Source organism: Choloepus didactylus, chromosome 23 (assembly GCF_015220235.1).
Source record: "Choloepus didactylus isolate mChoDid1 chromosome 23, mChoDid1.pri, whole genome shotgun sequence".
NCBI classification, from domain to species: domain Eukaryota; kingdom Metazoa; phylum Chordata; class Mammalia; order Pilosa; family Megalonychidae; genus Choloepus; species Choloepus didactylus.
The window spans coordinates 12991948-13008814 of record NC_051329.1 but is presented as its reverse complement, the minus strand read 5'-3'; the positions used below and the strand labels follow the sequence as shown (position 1 = coordinate 13008814).

Genomic DNA, 16867 nt, shown 5'->3' with positions numbered 1-16867 from the left:
GCCAAGAAAATAGATCATTCTAGAGCAGAGAGGGTCTCAAATTGGGATGGGGAGACACGTTCCCACTGGCTGGAGCTGAATCGCACCGTCATGGATCTCTGTTTGCTGCTGTCCCCACCTCTCCCTGTTGCACCTCCAAATCCCAACAGCTCCCTGTCTGCTCCAGTCTGAGACCCTTGTGCAGAAGAAGTCTTCTCCTCTCCTCCTACTCCCAAAAGAGAGAGGAGTCACAGAGGCACAGAGAAGTTAAGTGACTAGCCTTGGGTTGCCCAGCAAATAAGCCACAGGACCAATTTTTAAGGGACCCCCACATCCAACCATTTTGTGGATGGGGAAACTGAGGCCCAGAGAAAAGAAGGGACAGTTTGACATCTCTCTGTGTCAAAGAAAATTTTGGTCTACCTAAACCAGACTTTGAGGATTAAGCCATTCATTTATGCCTGCAGCATTCATCACTCAAGCCTATTAAAACCCCAGCCCTATGGAGGGCTGTCAGTAAATATGTGCAATGAAGCATTAGAGATGTACCATCAAAAAATACAAAGTAGGACAACAATAAAATGTTATTTTTTTAAACTACCAGGTTGGCAGAACATTTTGGAAAGCAAAACAGTAACAACCAGGGCTGGTGAGTATGAAGGAAACCACATATTCTGCTGGTGTTGCTGGGAATTGCTACAGCCTTTTGGGAAACAGATCTGGCAATATCTATTACAAGTTGCTAAATAGCCATCCCTTTAACCAAACAATCTTATTTTGGGGGATTTATTCTCTAAAAAGAAAATCACTAGGAGGTGGGGATGTGGGTATGAGAGTGTTTACTGGAGTGCCGTTTAGAGTAGCAAAATAACTGGAAGCTTGGATTTCCTGGAATTGGGAAATGGTTAAATAAGTCATAATATACCTTCAAACATGGAATTTTAGGCAGCCATTCAAAAGAATAAATTCGAACCCAATCTGTTCACCTGAAGAGATACTCAGGATGCATTCTGAGGAGAGGAAAAGAAATATGTACAGTGTATAATGTCATGGTTTTATAAAGAGCAGTGGTCAAAACTGCCCAGTATTCCAGTCTGTAATTGTGAATATCTGTAGGGCTCATGGAGAATTATAATGATAACGCTGGTTGGGGGGAAGCAGGAATAAGGAATAACAGGTTCTTTATCCTATTTGTCACTGGTTATAAGGAAAATGTGTTACTTGTTTTGCAATCGGAATTTAACAGAAGAATAAAAAGTGAAAATTAGACACTTTGCATTGAGAGCAGAGCCATCCGATAGAAGATTCTGTGGCGATGAAAGTGCTCTCTCTGTGCTGTGCAACACGGAAGCCACTTGCCACTGAAATGTGGTTCGTGCAACCAAGGAAGTCATTTTTTATTTTATTTAATTTTAATTAATTTTGATTTAAATAGTCCAGCCATATCGGACAGCACCAGGATAGAGCATCTGTCTAGGGGGCAGTGTGGACCCACCGTGGGAGCTGTCATTGTCACCAGGGGAGGGGGAGAGTTAGAAAACACTTTGGCCTCTGAGAGACATGCAGACAGAAAGGAATTATCAAACCAGGACAGTAAATACCCAAAATAAGCAATGAAATAGTGTAGAGTGCAACTTTTTAAAAATCCCATGCTCAAAAAAAAAGAGGAACTTAACAGTGGAGAGACCTGACAAACACGACCTCAGCGGGGATCAAGGTCAATGTCAGCAGGGAGCGAGGTCAGCATCAGCAGGAATAAGTCTAGGCACGGCTTGGACCCTTCATAGGATGTGATGAGAACGGGGCTTCACCTCTGGGGTCTGGCTCCCCAGATCCCACAATCCCACTCTAATCATGAGAAAAACATCCGACAGATTCCCAGAGAGGGGCATCCCAGCCTGGGACCCCCAAAACTGTCAAGTCTTTAAAACAAGGAGAGTCTGAGAAACCGTCAAAGTCAAGAGGAGCCTGAGCAGAGCTGCGGCCAAATGTAATGTGGGATCCTGGATCAGAAAAAGGCAACAGGAAAAAACTAAGGAAATCCGAACAGAGCAGGGACTTTAGTTAATTATAGGGTCTCAGCATCAGTTCAGTCATTGTGACAAACGTACCACAGTAAACGTAAGGTGTTAATAATTGGGGAAGCTGGCACAGAGTGTCTCTTTGGGGGGAGAGAAAAGTTCTGGTAATAGATGGTGTCGAGGGTTGCACAACATTGTAAATGTAATTAACACCACCGAACATATACCTAAAAGCGGTTAAAATGGGAAGTTTTATGTTGTATATGTTACCACAATAAAAAATTTTTTTAAAATAATAATAGGGGAAACTGGGGTGGGATATATAAAACTCTCTGTACTATCTTTGCAGTTTTAGGTTTACTTTTCTGTAAATTAAAACTACTCTAAAATAAAGAGCTTTTTTTTAAATCCCCACACCCAAACTTGCAAAAATAATGGGAAGTAATGCCGCCTCTTAACAAAAAGATTATTTGCTTTGCAGACAGATTCTCCTGAGATCATTTAAATAATTAGGCTTCTTTCAACCTCATTAAAATAGTGCTCAAATTTTAAAAGTCCTAGGTTTTAAAACAGAGAGAAAAACAGGCTCCCCTTCTTGGATATAAATGGTGAGAAACTAGAAGATGACAGAGAAAAAGCTGGAAAATAAATTGGTGCTACCGTTGGATAAGGAATGGGTGAAAGCAGGAAGCACCCTTAAATCATCAGAGGCTATTTTTCCCCCTTTTGCCACAGTTATTAGTCTGCACTATGCGGGGAAATGCACAGATGAGGCGTTTGTGGGAGATAATATTTCATGTGTGTTAATGTATCCCACCCCCCGCCCCATCTTTCTTCTCTTCCTCGGGGCCCAGCGTCCACAGTGCGTGTTTAACAACCACACACACACCTCCTGCCGATTAGCAATCAGTGGCCGTCACTCCACACGCTGCCGCTGGGGCTGGGGGCGCTTTATAAAAACAGCCACCGGGGCCTTCTCTGCTTGCCGCCTTGGGGAAAGAAGGAGCCGTTCTTCCAGGCTTTTGCTTTTTCAAGAGCTTAGCAGTTAAGCAAAATAGAAGGAGCTTATGGAAGAGGCCAAAAATTGGTGGGCAAACACCCTGAGTTCCCACGGCCCGGCTCTGGAACGGTTGCTGGGGCCCCAGAATACAACACAAGGGACCCGTGGCTGGGAACGAGGGTGGGCTCCTCAGCCCCCGGGGGTGGGAGGAGGGGGAAGGGCCTGCCTTGGCCCCCAGGGTGTCTCTGTGGCCCCTGGGAGAGGCGGGGAAACCCCCATGGCCTCAGACGAAGTATCTGCTTGAAAGAAAACGTAAGCTGATTTAGGGGAAAATAAAGAAGTCTTCATTCGTTGCACACAGAGTTTGTGGTAGGAGATTTATTCCTTCTGCAAGTATCTTGATATTTTGCTGGGCCTGGGATAATAACCCTTCCTGGGGCGTTTTGTCCTGGCCGATTCCACTATTGCCCGTTGATGATGGGCTGCTGATAAGCCCAAGGTGGAGTTCCAGTGTGGCCTTGGAGGGACAGTTTTAGCCGAAAGGGCCCAGCAAGAGTCTGTCTGTCACACGTGGGGGTGACACGCAGCCGGGAGGCACGCGGAAGGCAGCACCCTCGCACCGTCCCAGGAGGGAACCAAAGGGCTTCCTCCAAATTGCACAAAGGCGAATTGAAGCCAGGTGGATGAAAAGGAAGCGGGCTGCATGCAAAGCCCTACAGTTAGGGTCACAGAGCTTAATTAAATTAAGTCCAAAAAAGGGATAGCCTGAACCGTGCAGCTTAATTTGGCCCAGATTAAAATCATTGACTTCCTTTTCGGGGGACAGGGGGTTGATCGACAAGCAATTCAATATAAAACAAAAGCCTTTTAGATGGAGGACACTTTACCCCAATGGGATTAAGTTCTGGGCATAATAATAGTAGTAGAGGGGGTCGGATGAGGGAGGTGTTGGCTCGGTCCACATTCCCCCGAGGCGCGGTGAACATTTAGGGCCGGGTAATTCACTGCAGGGGGTGCCGTCCTGGGCATTGTGGGGTGTCGGGCACCAGCTGAGGCCTCTGCCCACTGGATGCCAGGAGCACCTCCCAGTTGTGACAACCACAAATATCCCCAGGCATCAACCGGTTCACTGCCCGGGATCCACTGCTCCGGAATCAGGGGACCGGAGTGGCTCCGTCTTCAAATAGGGGCTGGATGGAGTGGATATAGATCTGTGGAACATTTATAGGGTTTTTTTTTTTTTCCTCTTTCTCTTTTTAGTAGAATCTTTTTTTTTTTCCCCAACAAAGAGTTTTCCAACCACATGCAGGAGGGATATGAGCAGGGGGAGGTGTCCGTACATCCATTTCTGGCTCCCACCCCATGTGGTTTTGGCAGCAATAAGGGCTGTGGGGTAACAGCCCCCAAGACAAAAAGGGTGTGTGTGTGTTTGGGAAGGAGAGAGGTGCAGACCAGAGGGGAATGGGCGGAGGGGACGGATGAGGTCAGTGCTGGGAACGCCGCAGGTGAGAGGCCATTGCGTCACGTTTCTCATTGCTCAAACCAGGTGTTTGGCATTTGGGGCGGTGCATGCGGGAAAGGGGGAGCAGTGAGAAGGCCCAGCAGGCTGGAGACACACACACCGGCCTACAGTCAGGCACAAGGGGCTCACAGCAGGGTCTCGGGTGGGGTTTTCCCTCCGGAAAGAGTAACCGCAGGCCCCCACTTTGAGCAAAGAAGATCTCAGATGTGCGTTGGCATCTCTACCCCAGGCTGCACGACGCCCCCAGCCCATCCTCACACAGCATAGATGGCCACTTAGTATTATTTCTTCTTATTTTTATGCTTCTCTGATAGTTTCCTTTCTTCAATTCATTTGGCAACCACCGACCCCGATGTGCACTGGGCACCTGCTCTGGGCTGGGCACTGCTGTAGGCCCTGGGGATTCAGCAGTGGACGAAACAGCTGAAAATCCCTGCTCTCCTGGAGCCTGCAGTCCAGTGGGGGGAAATGACGATAACAAGGAAAATGGGGTGTAATAGAATGACAATGTGATGGAAAAAAACAAAAGCACATTGTGCAATTTTAGATAGAGGGAACAGAGCAGCTCTGTCTTTGAAGGTGGCATTTAAGTAAGTAGCTGAGGGAGGTGAGGAGGAGCCTCTGGGACGTCTGAAGGAAGAACCAGGCAGGCAGGAGGCGGCAGGTGCAGAGGCCCCGGGGCAGGAGGAGTCTGCCTGGCGTGCTGGAGGAACAGTCGGGGGTGGGGGGCCAGTGTGGCTGAAGCAGAGTGGATGGAGGGGAGAGGTAATGGGGCCAGGTTCAGTAGGGTCCTAGAGGCCACTGCCAGGATTTCGGCTTTTATTCCAAGTAAGGTGGGAGCCATGGAAGGTTCTTGAGAGGAGCAGCACCATACTCTGACTCGGGTTGAACAGAATTCTTCCAGACTGTTGGGGAGCCCAGAGAGAAGCAGGGAGCCCTGAAGGAGACTGCTGCAAGAATCCAGGCACAAGAACTGGGGAGCCTTGGGCCAGGGGTCAGCAGTGAAGGTGGTGGGACGTGGCTGGATTCCAGGTCTGTCTGGAAGGTCAGGCTGCCAGAATGAGCTGGTGCAGCCGATGTAGAGTGAGAGCAAGAGGACACTGGATGGAGGGAACTGCCCCTGCAGAATCGGGGAACCCAGCAGGAAAGAGGTCAGCCCTGGGGATTGACTCAAGGGCTGCTGAGCTGTGCAGTCCTAAAGAGGCTCCGCCCCAGACTCGATGTGGAGGGAACGTGCTGGGTGTAGAGGGGGATCTGGGGGAGGGGTCCAGAAGGCGGGACAGTCCTAGGCAATCGTCATGACAATAACCAAAAAAATAACAGCAGGAGCTCCTATTCTTTGATCGCATATTCTGAGCAGCCATCGGGCTCCCAGTTCTCTAATTCTTTCAATACCCTGTGGGTATCACGTCCCCCTTTCTCGGCTAAGGGAGGTTAGGGGACCGGCCCAAGGTCACGCAGCTGGGAGGCAGTTCCAGCCCAGCTCTGTGGGACTCAGAAGCCAGAGCCCCTCCCTAATCGGGAGGCATTGGCTGGCCGCACTGACCAGGGAAGGCAAACAGAGGCGAGAGCTGTCTGTTCCTCCCGCGCCGTGAAAACAGCCGTCAGAACCCGTCAGAATCTCCACCTCCTGCAGCCCAGGACACGCTGATCTGCCCATTCTCCGGGAGGGTGTGATGTGACAGACAGGAGGTGGAGGGGAGCAGGCAACTTCCCCGAGAGTCCCCAGCCGGTCTCCCACTTCTCCTCCTGGGACTGAAGGCTCTGCCCAAGTGTTCCTGCTTTGGGCCTCAGTTTTCTTATCCGTTAAATGGGGGGAGGTGACTTCTTTCTTCCCCTACTCCACAAGACCTATCTGAGGAGCATCCCTGTGCTGTGATACCCAGAGCTGGGGGTACAAATGCCATCTCAGGCACCAGAAAAAAAAATGCCCACCATTGATTAAGTGCCCTCTATTTTCTGGGCACTGTCCTTACAGCTCAACATCAATTAAGTCATTCAAGACTCAGAATAAATCTAAGAGGTGGACTTTATTATTAGTTGAAGAGACTGAGGTCCAGAGAGGTTAGGTGACTTACCCAAGGTCACACAGCAAGTCCACAACAAAAGTTGGATTGAAACTTGGGCCTGACTACCCAGTCCATGCTCTCATGCTCACGGTGACTCCCTGGTCTCCTGGAAATAGATACCTCTTGGATACTAGTGTCACAAGCATGAACCAGTCCTTCTGGCCTTGGGGCACTGACAGTGGCCAGCCTTCCCCCCGAGCCCCTGTGGCATCCGGGTGACTGGTCAGAACACCCCATCTCATCGTTGCTCTACCTGGTCCTGCTCCAATTCTCCTACGGTGACCTTGGGCAAGCCCCCTGGGTCTTCCCATCCGAGTGACGGGACACTCACCCGTGAACCACCCACCTGGGTCTCGCTATATAAAAATTATGCTGTGCCCAGGTGGCAAGTATCCAACCATGGAGGAACAGAAAAACAAACTTCAGCCTATCCCTACAAAGGAATATTAGTCAGCCATAAAAAGGAATAGAGTTCTGATACATGCAACTCCGTTGCTAAGTGAAAGAAACCGTCACAAAAGGCCACATCCTGAGTGATTCCATTTATACGAAATTAACAGAATAGGCAAATTTCAGAAAGACAGAAAGTAGATTCATGATTGCCAGGGGCTCGGGGGAGAGGGGAATTGGCATAACTGGTAATGGATAAGGGGTTTCTTTTAGGGGTGACAAAAATATTCTGAAATTGAAACATTTTAAATGGGCAAACTGTCTCATAAGTAAATTATATCCCAATAAAGTTGTATAAAAAATATGTCCAGACAAGATGTCAAAAACAGTGATTATATATTTTATGCCCTCCCCCCTGCCCCCCCCACCTTTTGGTTCTGATAAGGTTGGTTTTCTCAGTTGGGTGTTTTTAAATAACAACAATGATGCATCCTTGTTGAAACAAATGGAAAATAAACAGAAGTCTAAAGAAAGAGTTGATCATTGTCCCTTCCACTTGCACCTGCCCACTACCCCCCCCCCACCCCCCCAGCAAAGTACCCGATCGTGACGCAGCACATCGGAGCAGGAATGAGTTCAACGTTAGACGCTGGCTGTCTGCCTCCAGTCCCTCCCCCTGGCCATGTAAAAAGCCTCCTGGAATATACAGTCAAAATCCGAAATGGTGTGTGACCTGGGTGTGAGCCAGGCTGTGCCAGGTGCCCCTCCTACCCCCCACCCCAGCCCTCGCCCTGGACTGGGAATCCCCCCGCGTTTGCGCGCCACCGCCCGCCTGGGTGACTCAGGAGTTTTACGCCCACCCCACCCCACCTGATTCTGCTTCTGTTTCCTCACCTGTAACCTGGGCCTCAAAAGGCCCTCTCACCTGCTGGCTTGAGAACTGAGACCCCACCTGGGAAACGCAGGGCAACGTGAGTGCCAGCTGTATACACTCAGAGACGCGTGCCGGGGGGCGGGTATGTGTCTCCAGGTGGCCACCACGCCGCTCGCCTTGCCCCAGCTGTGCCATCCTGTGTCCCCACACACGCCTGTGGATGTCCCACTGGGGAGGGGGCTGTGAGTGTCAGTGGAAGGTCAGAGGGAGCCGGCAGGAGAGGATGGCTTGTCCCCCAGAGAGAGAGGACTCGGCTGGCCGGGCGAGCTGTTTGCTCCCTGGCTGCCCTCCGCCGTCTCATCGACATTCCTGTCCCGGCCAGCCTGACAAGACAGCTTTGTTCAGGGGGCCGGAGAGAGAGCCAGCCGGGCCATGTGTGTGTGCATGCACGTGTGGACAGACGGACCCCTGCCCACAGCCCAGGACAAACATATGTTGAGACAGGGAGGCTTGTCGCAGAGCAAGGAGTGAGCACAGATGCAAGACCTTCCTTCTAGCCCGGCGTTGGCAGTTTTTGCTGCTGACATTTATTGCACGCTCGCTCAACCTCAGGCCCCTTATGTAACATATCACCATCTCATTTAATCCTAGGAGGAGGTGTCATTGTCACTCCCACTTTCCAGGTGAGGAAACAGGGGCTCCAGGGGGCAGAAAGCTTGCCCAAGGCCACACAGCTGCTAAACAGCACAGCCAGGATTTGAACCCCCGCATCCGTGGCTCTAGAGTTTATGTACTCTGCCACGCGTCTCGTCAGGCCAAAAGGGACTTGCAGGAGAAGGACGGGAGAAAGCAATGAAGAACTGCGTTTGGATTGTGGGGCCAGGAGTCAGACCGCCTGGGCTCAGCCGCCAACTTCTCCCTGGTATTTCCTGCGATATTGGGGAAGTGACCACTTCGCTGCCTCAGTTTCCCTTTCTGTAAGACGGTGATAATAGTACCCACTGCATCCTGTGCTTTGGCACTTGCTGAGGGCTCGGTAGCATTATTATTATTATTATCATTATTATTTCTTGGGCACCTGCTATGTGCCAAGCCCATGCTAGGGGTTTTCAGTGCATTATCTCCCATGATCTGCAGCCATCCTCATGGTCCTTGCGGAGTGGGTGTTGTCTCTGTGTGCAAGTGAAGACCCTGAAGACGCAGAAGGGAAGGTGCCCAGAGGAGAAAGGAGACCACCGATGGGGGAGGGGGCTGGCAGTGGGGAGGGGGCATGCAAGAGGAAGCTGCCAGAAGGACAGACGGAGGAAGGCAGCCAGTGTCCCCATCCGCTCCCGGAAGCCCCGGGGCCTCGGGCCAGGGGGCGGGTCCTGGCAGGGCCGTGCCTGCCCCTGGGGCCCCATTGGCTGCCAAGAGTCGCAGGGGGAATAAAGCCTCACACGGGGAGCTCCTGGGACAAATCAGAAGACAGCCGGCCTGTCATCCCTCCATCTGTCCCTGGACGGCCAGCCTGCAGTCTCTTCCTCCCTCCCTTTGCTGGGTAAGTGGCCCCATCTCCCATCCTCTGCCCCATCCCAGGACTGGGGCGCCCAGGGTCAGCTGGAGTTGGGGACTGCAAGGGAGGAGGGGGATAGAAAGGTCAAACGTGGGTAAAAAGCCAGGCACTGGAGCCAGACTGCCTGGGTTCCCAGCCAGCTTATGCCTCAGTTTCCTAATCTGTAAAATGGGATAATAGAACATTCTCCCTAGGGTTGTTGTAATAGTGGGGTGAGAGAGTACATTTAAAATACCCAGTCCAGTTATAATAATTACTGTTGAGCGCTTACTGTGAGCCAAGGGGGGCCCAGTCGGAACTGCGGGACACGAAGGGGTAGACAGCAGCTTCTAGTGCTTTCCTCCTCCGTGGTGCTTGGCAGGGTGGGACTGGCGGGCTGGGGCAGTTCACAGATGCCTGCTCTCAGCAGAGGGGGGTGCCGACACGGTGTGGGCGGCTTTCCAAGACCCATGCAAAAGGGGTCTTTCTGGTGGGCTCCTGACACTCCCATCTTGAGTTGTCTCTGCAGCCAGGGCTTGGAGGTCTACCCCGGCATAACTGGGGTGCCACTCAGGCTGAATTAATTCAAACACATTTGGAGATGCCTGTGTTTGGGGGTGCCCCCAGTCTCTGACTTTTATTCAACAGCTCTAGGGGGGAGGTTGTATATATTTGGGGCCCCTTGCCAGGTTCTCAATGTGAGCTAAATCAGACAGACAGGAGCGTGCTCATATTTGGAGGTTTGAGGCTGGTGGGGTGACCAGGGGCCCTACTTCCACTTTCCTTCTGACCCGGGGTATCTGGTTCAATCTGGGAGGGGTGGTGCCTGATCTGGGTGGGCCCAGGTCAGGACTCGGCCAGAGAGAATCTTGGGGAATGAGGGGTGGGTGGATGCTCAGCCCAAGTCAGGAGAACCCTGTGTGTGTCTCTGATTGTCAGCAGAGGAGAGGGAGGGATGGCTGGTTGCTGGGTGACCTCAACTTCTCACTCACCCAGAGCCCGTGTGGAAGAGGAGGCCTGGACTCGGGAACCAGACTGCCTCAGTTCAAATCCTGCCTCCCCAACTTATCAGCTATTGGGCTGGTCAATTTAACATTCCCATTCCTGTGGCTGCGTAACAAACAAGCTCCCCAAACTCAGGGACGTGAAATGACAGCAGTCACTCTGTTATCATCTGCCACAGTTCTGGGGCCTGAGCGGGCTCGGTGGGGCGGTTCTCACTCAGGGTCTTTTAAGGCTGGGGTCGCGGCCAAGGCCCCCTCCCACACGTGTCCAGCAGTTGATGCTGGCTGTTGGCTGGGGCCTCAGCGGGAGCTGTCAGCCAGAACCTCCGCACGTGGCCTGGGCTTCCTTGCAGCATGGCGGCTCGGTTCCCGGGGGAGTGTCTCAGGCGAGAAAGCCAGATGGAGGCCGTCACCTCCTATGACCTGGCCTTGGAAGCAGTGACGTGCGGTGTGGCTAGGCATGCTCAGAGAGCCGAGTGCACGCTTCTCTCCCAGCTCTATGTTTACGGGCATCACGTTGGCAGTTTGAAACGGCCCTGGTAGGAGTGAGCATTCCACCAAGTCAGCTAACCTTACAAATTGGGGCTCCCCTACCACCACCCCCTGCCCTTTGGAGAGGCAGTTGTTAGATGCAAACCAGCACACCACGGCTTGGAAGTCACATGGCGTTGCTTCCACGGCCATCACAGGCACCCCAGGACCCGGGGGAGGAAACCGAGACCCCCACCTCTCGAGAAAAGCGTCAACATCAAATTGTGAGAGGTGCATGTGAGAAGGGAGAGCTCGTGGTAGCCGCCTCGGAAAGCACATCACGAGTCTGTTTCCTCGCCAGGAGGAGAGGGTAATCGTGCCCACCTCCTAGCACTGTTGAAGAGGTAAAATGAGTTCGTGTTTGCAAAACTTGAAACAGTACCTGGCAATTGGTCATCACTTTATAAGCAAATATGAAATACTGCATTGTTTCCTCACTGGGCTTTCCAAAGGTTAGTGTTTTCAACCAAAAAAGATGTATTTAAATAAGTAATGCATTCATTAAAACACAGCACAAAAGGGGATGCTGTGTTCCTGAAGGCCAGGTCTCCCCAGAGGCCCACACCCTGACTGGTTTCTTGTATGTATTTCCCGAGATGCTCTGTGTGCATGGAAGCACATGGATTATGTGTGTGCATGTGCAGATTATATGTGTGTGGGGGTTATATGTGTGTGTCCTGCACTTTTTGCACAAACAGGCTATACCGGAGAGCCTGCCTTTACTGTATCCCTTAACCCTCTCGCAGCTCATTCTGCAGCAGCACATGCAAACCCCCCTCCACCTCATGCTTTTCAAAGGTCTGAATATTATTCGGTGAGATGTGTACGTGTTGGGGGAAGAGGGTGATTTTCATCCCCATTTTACAGACGAGGAAACTGAGGCTGGGAGGGGGATGTGATTCCTCTGCTGCCACCTGGCAAGTCAGTGGCCGAGTTGAGATTTGAAACCCCGTCTCCGGGATGCTATCCCCTGGGCCCTCTCCTTGGCTCCACTCGAGCTGACCACCCCCCAGCGGCGGCCGGCCCAGGGCCTCTCGGCTGACCCCCTGGGTTTCTTCCCTTCTCCCAGCAATGGCCTCCGGAGAGCCCCTGCATGTGAAGACCCCCATCCGGGACAGCATGTCCCTGTCCAAGGTGGCGGGCACCAGTGTCTATCTCAAGATGGACAGTGCCCAGCCCTCTGGCTCCTTCAAGATCCGAGGCATCGGGCACCTCTGCAAGACGGTACAGGTGGGGTCTCCACACCATCTGGGTGGGACGGGCGATGAGTCCTCCTTCTTCGGCGTGGCCGGATGCATGCTGGGTGACATTGAGTGCCAGGGTGGGCCCTGCCGACCACGAGAGCTTCCTCTGCTCAGTCCCCAGTGCACTGATGCCTGAGCCCTCACCTGCCCCTCCTTCACCCTTCCATAACCCTTCCCTCTTTGGGGAGAGGAAATGTCATCTGAGAGGCTAGGGTAGTCCAAGTGTAAGTTGAGTCACGGGGAAGGCTTTCCCGGTGGGAGGGAAGAGCCCAGGCCAAGCCTGATCTCCTCCCCACTTGTCTCCACAGTGGGCTGAGCAAGGCTGTGAGCATTTCGTCTGCTCCTCAGGTGAGCCACCTGCGGGCTGCTGTGTGTCCCAGGGCTGTGCTCTGCCTGTCTCTGGGCCCTGGTTTCCCCAGCAGTGAGCGGTTGCAAACATTTGCTGCATTTCCCAAATTTGGAATCCTGGGAGAGGTTGGCGGTGACCCAGGAGGGTCCAGGGCCCCGAGTTGGGGTGAGTGGTCCTGGGCTGGGGCCCCAGGCCCTCCTGTACTGATACGCTCCCCACACCCTCCCCGGCAGCGGGCAACGCAGGCATGGCCACCGCCTATGCCGCCAGGAAGCTAGGCATCCCCGCCACCATCGTCGTGCCTAGCACCACGCCCGCCGTCACCATCGAGCGACTCAAGAACGAGGGTGCCATGGTCAGGGTGGTGGGCGAGGTGAGTGCCGCCCGGGGGCCGTGGGGGGTGCCTGGTGGCAGGGCAGGACGCCCCCAGCCCCTCACCTTGGTCTCGCAGACGCTGGACGAGGCCTTCGAGCTGGCCAAGGCCCTGGCGAAGAACAACCCGGGCTGGGTCTACATTCCCCCGTTCGACGACCCCCTCATCTGGTATGTGGGGCTGAGGGTCGCCGGGTGTGGGTGGTGACCACTGCCCTACGCCCCTGGGTGGGCACCTGCCACACGGTGCACTGTGACACCATCACGCAGAGCAGCCGACGCAGTGTGCACACGCGTGCACACGATGAGTCGGCAGGTGGGGCCAGGCACATGGGTACACGGGGGTCTGAGACTGGGTTCCCAGGCCGGGATCTCAGTGCAGTTTATCTGGGAGGTGATTCCAGGAAACCCCACAGGGGAGTGGGGAAGTGAGAAGGGGAAGGAAAGGCAGGGCGCTTTGAGCAGGTGACACTGCGGGCAGCTGGAGCTTTGTCCCTCTGGAGACCCCCAGGAGCCAGTGTGAGCAAGCACCCCAGTCACCCCACCCCAGGGCTGAGGAGCTGGGGCATTTAGACCCCAAGGGAGGGCTGCTACTCTCTGGCACTTCCAGTGACCACACTTGCAGGCAGCTCCAGTGGCCCGAAAAAGCCCTCAGGCAAAGATGTGGACGCTGGAGGTTGGAGGTCAGGGTGGGGTGGGAGGGGGGCTGGTCCCAAGGCCCAGCAGCTGCTGGACAGGGGCAGGTGCAGACCCCAGCTGGCCTCTCCAGGGTCTCCTGCCTGGCCATTCTGCTCCAGCAACTCCAGCCCTGACCTGCCGTGCCCCCTCCCCGCCCCTCCAGGGAAGGCCACACGTCCATCGTGAAGGAGCTGAAGGAGACGCTGAGTGCAAAGCCCGGGGCCATCGTGCTGTCGGTGGGCGGCGGGGGGCTGCTGTGCGGCGTGGTCCAGGGGCTGCAGGAGGTGGGCTGGGACGATGTGCCCGTCATCGCCATGGAGACCCTGGGTGCCCACAGCTTCCACGCCGCCACCGCCGCTGGCAAGCTTGTCTCCCTCCCCAAGGTCACCAGGTGAGTAGCTGGGGTGCCTCTCATCAGGTGCCCTGCAATCCTCGGGGAGCCCCCTCAGAGCTGGCTGCAAGGTGTGTCTGATGTCAGCCCCGTTTTAGAGGAGGGGTGGGTAGACCAGGGACAGAATGGCAGCTCCCTGCAGCCAGAGGCCCAGGTTCTTTCCGTCTTCTGCCTTACGGCTCAAAATGACTGCCTGAGCGCCAACCACCACATCCACATTCCATGTAGCAGGAAGTCCGAAGCAGGGGTAGAAGGCTATGCTTCTTCCCTTTAAAGACATGCAGAATACTTCTACTTACCTCTCGTTGGCCAGAGGTTAAGTTACATGGCCACCTAGCTGCAAGGGAAGCTGGGACATGTCTTTATACCAGGCTTCCATGTGTGCAGCCAGAATAAATATGGGGGTAGACAACAGTCCCTGCCACAGATAGGGAAGACTGAGTCCCGGTGAGAACCTCCTCAGGCTTCCCGAGCCCGGCACCTTGGAGCCACTGTGTTGGCCTCTGCTCCTGCATTGTTGAGAGTGAAGAAATAGTTGTCGTGTGCCAACTTTGAGCCACAAGCCAGGCTAAAGGCTAAGGCGATCCAGGTCCTTAAGATGTTCATGGGCGAGAAGGCAGATGAGTAGAGGAGGTGAGCCAGGACCAGAACACACAGGGAGGCCGAGGGCAGGTGTAGAGTTATACAAGTACTGCTTGCATCCCAGTGTCACCACTTCCCTCTCTCGGCCTCAGTTTCCCCTTCTATGAAATTGAGTTCATAATGGCAAGAATTGTTGTGAGAATTAAGTAATGCTTGTCAAGTGCTTGGCACCTAACCCTTTCTCAACAAATAGCCACCATGTTGAATACCTTGGGGGTGGGGGTGGGGGTGGGGGTGGGGCCCATTTGAGAATTCCACACAGGAGAAAGCACTGGAAGGCTTCCTGGAGGAGGTGGCTTTAATCCTGCACCTTGCAGGGCAGGGCGGGACTTGGGAAGGCAGAGTAGTGCTGAGCAGCTTGGTGAAGGCATTCGAGGTGGAGGTTACAATCTGGAGCAAAGGCAGAGTCTTATCAACTCCTGAGAGTTGATGTTGGACAGAACTGATGGTATTAACCCAAATTCAAACAATCAGTGCCTTATTAAAAGCCTTCCTCCTACCCTGCTTGGGGAGCCCCTGGGGCTTTTTCAGTGTTTTTTAGCTGCAGAGTGTCCTTCCCTTTCCCCTGTCCACTGGCCCCGGTTGCCTCCTCCCTCTTACCATTTGATTTTTTGTCTCTCTTCCCTCCTGCCCTACCTGCTCTCTGCCCCCCTCTTCTCTCGCTGTCTGTTTCCCCCATGCCTTGTCCCTTGTCTGACCCTACCCCACCTCCCCACCCCCTCAGTGTTGCCACAGCCCTGGGCGTGAAGACTGTGGGGGCTCAGGCCCTGAAGCTGTTTCGGGAACACCCCATTTTCCCCGAAGTCGTCTCGGACCAGGAGGCTGTGGCCGCCATTGAGAGGTTTGTGGGTATGTGCTGACACCTTCCAAGACCTGGCCTGCTGGTTCATGAACTAAGGGGCTGTCTGCGTGGCATCCGAGGGATCCCAGTCACCCCAACTTTTCCTCCCAGTTCTGTTTCCCATCCCATCCCAACCTAGAACTTCACCACTAATCAAAGAGAATACAATGTAGTGATAAAAACAGAAAGACTAAAGCCACAAATGAAGAAGTAAATCTAGCAACCATAACAGCCAGAAAAAAATAACTGAGTATTTAAATGTTGATTCTGAGCTTCCTGGTAGCCAGTGCAGTAAAGGAAAGCATGGGGCTCAGAGTTGGATTCAGAATTGGGTCTGTAGCTAAGAGGGAACTTATACTTTCTGGGATTGGCCTAGGACAGGCCTGTTCCCCACCCCCCCACCCCCCAAAAAAAGCATTTCTGCTGCTACTTAATCCTCCTGTACCCATAACAGTTGTGTAGTCAACCATAAGCTCAGATGATGCCTCAGAATCCTTCTCAACACAGTGCTCAGGCAATTACAAAAATTTTATCAGTGTTAGCCCTGCCTCAGGGCTGGGGAGGGTCACTCTGGAGTGATGACAGGAGCTTTGGTCTAGGACCTAAGTCTGGCCACAGCTGGGAGCCTACTGGCTCATAACCCCCAAGCTCTACCAATGGCCCAACGGTCCCCTTGCACCTTGCAGAGCTCAGGCCCCACCCTCACTGTCCCACTTCTCAGAGTAAGATTGCTTCTAGCCCCCATGTCCCACCTGAACTGGGTACAAAAGATTGCTTCTCCTGGCAGATGATGAGAAGATCCTGGTGGAGCCCGCCTGTGGGGCCGCCCTGGCCGCCGTCTACAGCCACGTGGTCCAGAAGCTGCAGGGGGAGGGGAAGCTCCGCGCGCCCCTGTCCTCCCTCGTGATCATCGTCTGCGGGGGCAGCAACATCAGCCTGGCCCAGCTCCGGGCCCTCAAGGAACAGCTGGGCATGCAGAACGGGCTGCCCAAGTGAGAAGCCCCTCTCCCACTTGTGCCCCTTTACCCAGGAGACCCCTGGAGGCACCGGGGTTTTATCTGGACTCCCTGAGGTGCAGCCGGAAGGTCAGCAGCTAGCGAGGCTGTGAATCTAAGGGCCAGGCTCTGGCCATCTTGGGTGTGATGACTCTGTGGCCATCGTCCTTAGCCACCCCTGCTGGGATGACAACCACCCACGTGGAACAGCCCAGGTCCCAGGGCAGGTGGACAGGGAAGGAGCCGAATCACAGCAGGCAGGGACTCCTCGAAGTCAGCTGCCCCTGCTCCAGGCTTCCTCCCTGGGAAGGTGGACAGGGCAACAGCCCCAGGGGCCGCAGGCAGCTTGTCCTTTCAGGATCCTAGGATGCCCAACTCCACCCTCAGTCATTTTTCTAATGTGCAAACTTTTTCATTGAAAAAAAAATATATTT

The 16867-nt window shown here is 53.7% G+C and overlaps 2 protein-coding genes across 4 annotated transcripts in view; one reads left to right on the top strand and one right to left on the bottom strand.

The window, feature by feature from the left end:
• Positions 1 to 10746, bottom strand: part of LOC119519284 (serine dehydratase-like) — a 22349-nt gene extending 11603 nt beyond the window's left edge. The window contains exons 1-3 of the mRNA XM_037816868.1: positions 10653 to 10746; positions 9679 to 9803; positions 9156 to 9258 (exon numbers count right to left, since the gene is read on the bottom strand). Coding sequence (XP_037672796.1) covers positions 9156 to 9258; positions 9679 to 9803; positions 10653 to 10746 — 322 coding nt within the window. The remainder of the gene's footprint in view (positions 1 to 9155; positions 9259 to 9678; positions 9804 to 10652) is intronic.
• Positions 9320 to 16867, top strand: SDS (serine dehydratase). 3 transcript variants are annotated; one of them, XM_037817076.1, is made up of 9 exons: positions 9323 to 9392; positions 11080 to 11265; positions 11991 to 12151; positions 12474 to 12513; positions 12748 to 12887; positions 12966 to 13057; positions 13728 to 13955; positions 15322 to 15446; positions 16226 to 16867. In XM_037817076.1, the coding sequence occupies exons 3-9, from the start codon at positions 11993 to 11995 to the stop codon at positions 16432 to 16434; spliced, it is 993 nt and encodes a 330-aa protein (XP_037673004.1). In that variant the 5' UTR covers positions 9323 to 9392; positions 11080 to 11265; positions 11991 to 11992; the 3' UTR covers positions 16435 to 16867. The 3 variants fall into 3 exon arrangements, with proteins under 3 accessions (XP_037673005.1, XP_037673003.1, XP_037673004.1); XM_037817077.1 differs by lacking the exon at positions 11080 to 11265 and having other exon boundaries at positions 9320 to 9392; positions 11991 to 12145; XM_037817075.1 differs by lacking the exon at positions 11080 to 11265 and having other exon boundaries at positions 9320 to 9392.

Excerpts from the sequence above, each read along its gene's own strand:
- SDS (XM_037817075.1), top strand. The coding sequence starts at position 11,993 with ATGGCCTCCGGAGAGCCCCTGCATGTGAAGACCCCCATCCGGGACAGC. Across the intron at positions 12,514-12,747 it reads GCATTTCGTCTGCTCCTCAG|CGGGCAACGCAGGCATGGCC; the intron begins GTGAGCCACCTG and ends CCTCCCCGGCAG. Across the intron at positions 13,058-13,727 it reads TTCGACGACCCCCTCATCTG|GGAAGGCCACACGTCCATCG; the intron begins GTATGTGGGGCT and ends CCGCCCCTCCAG.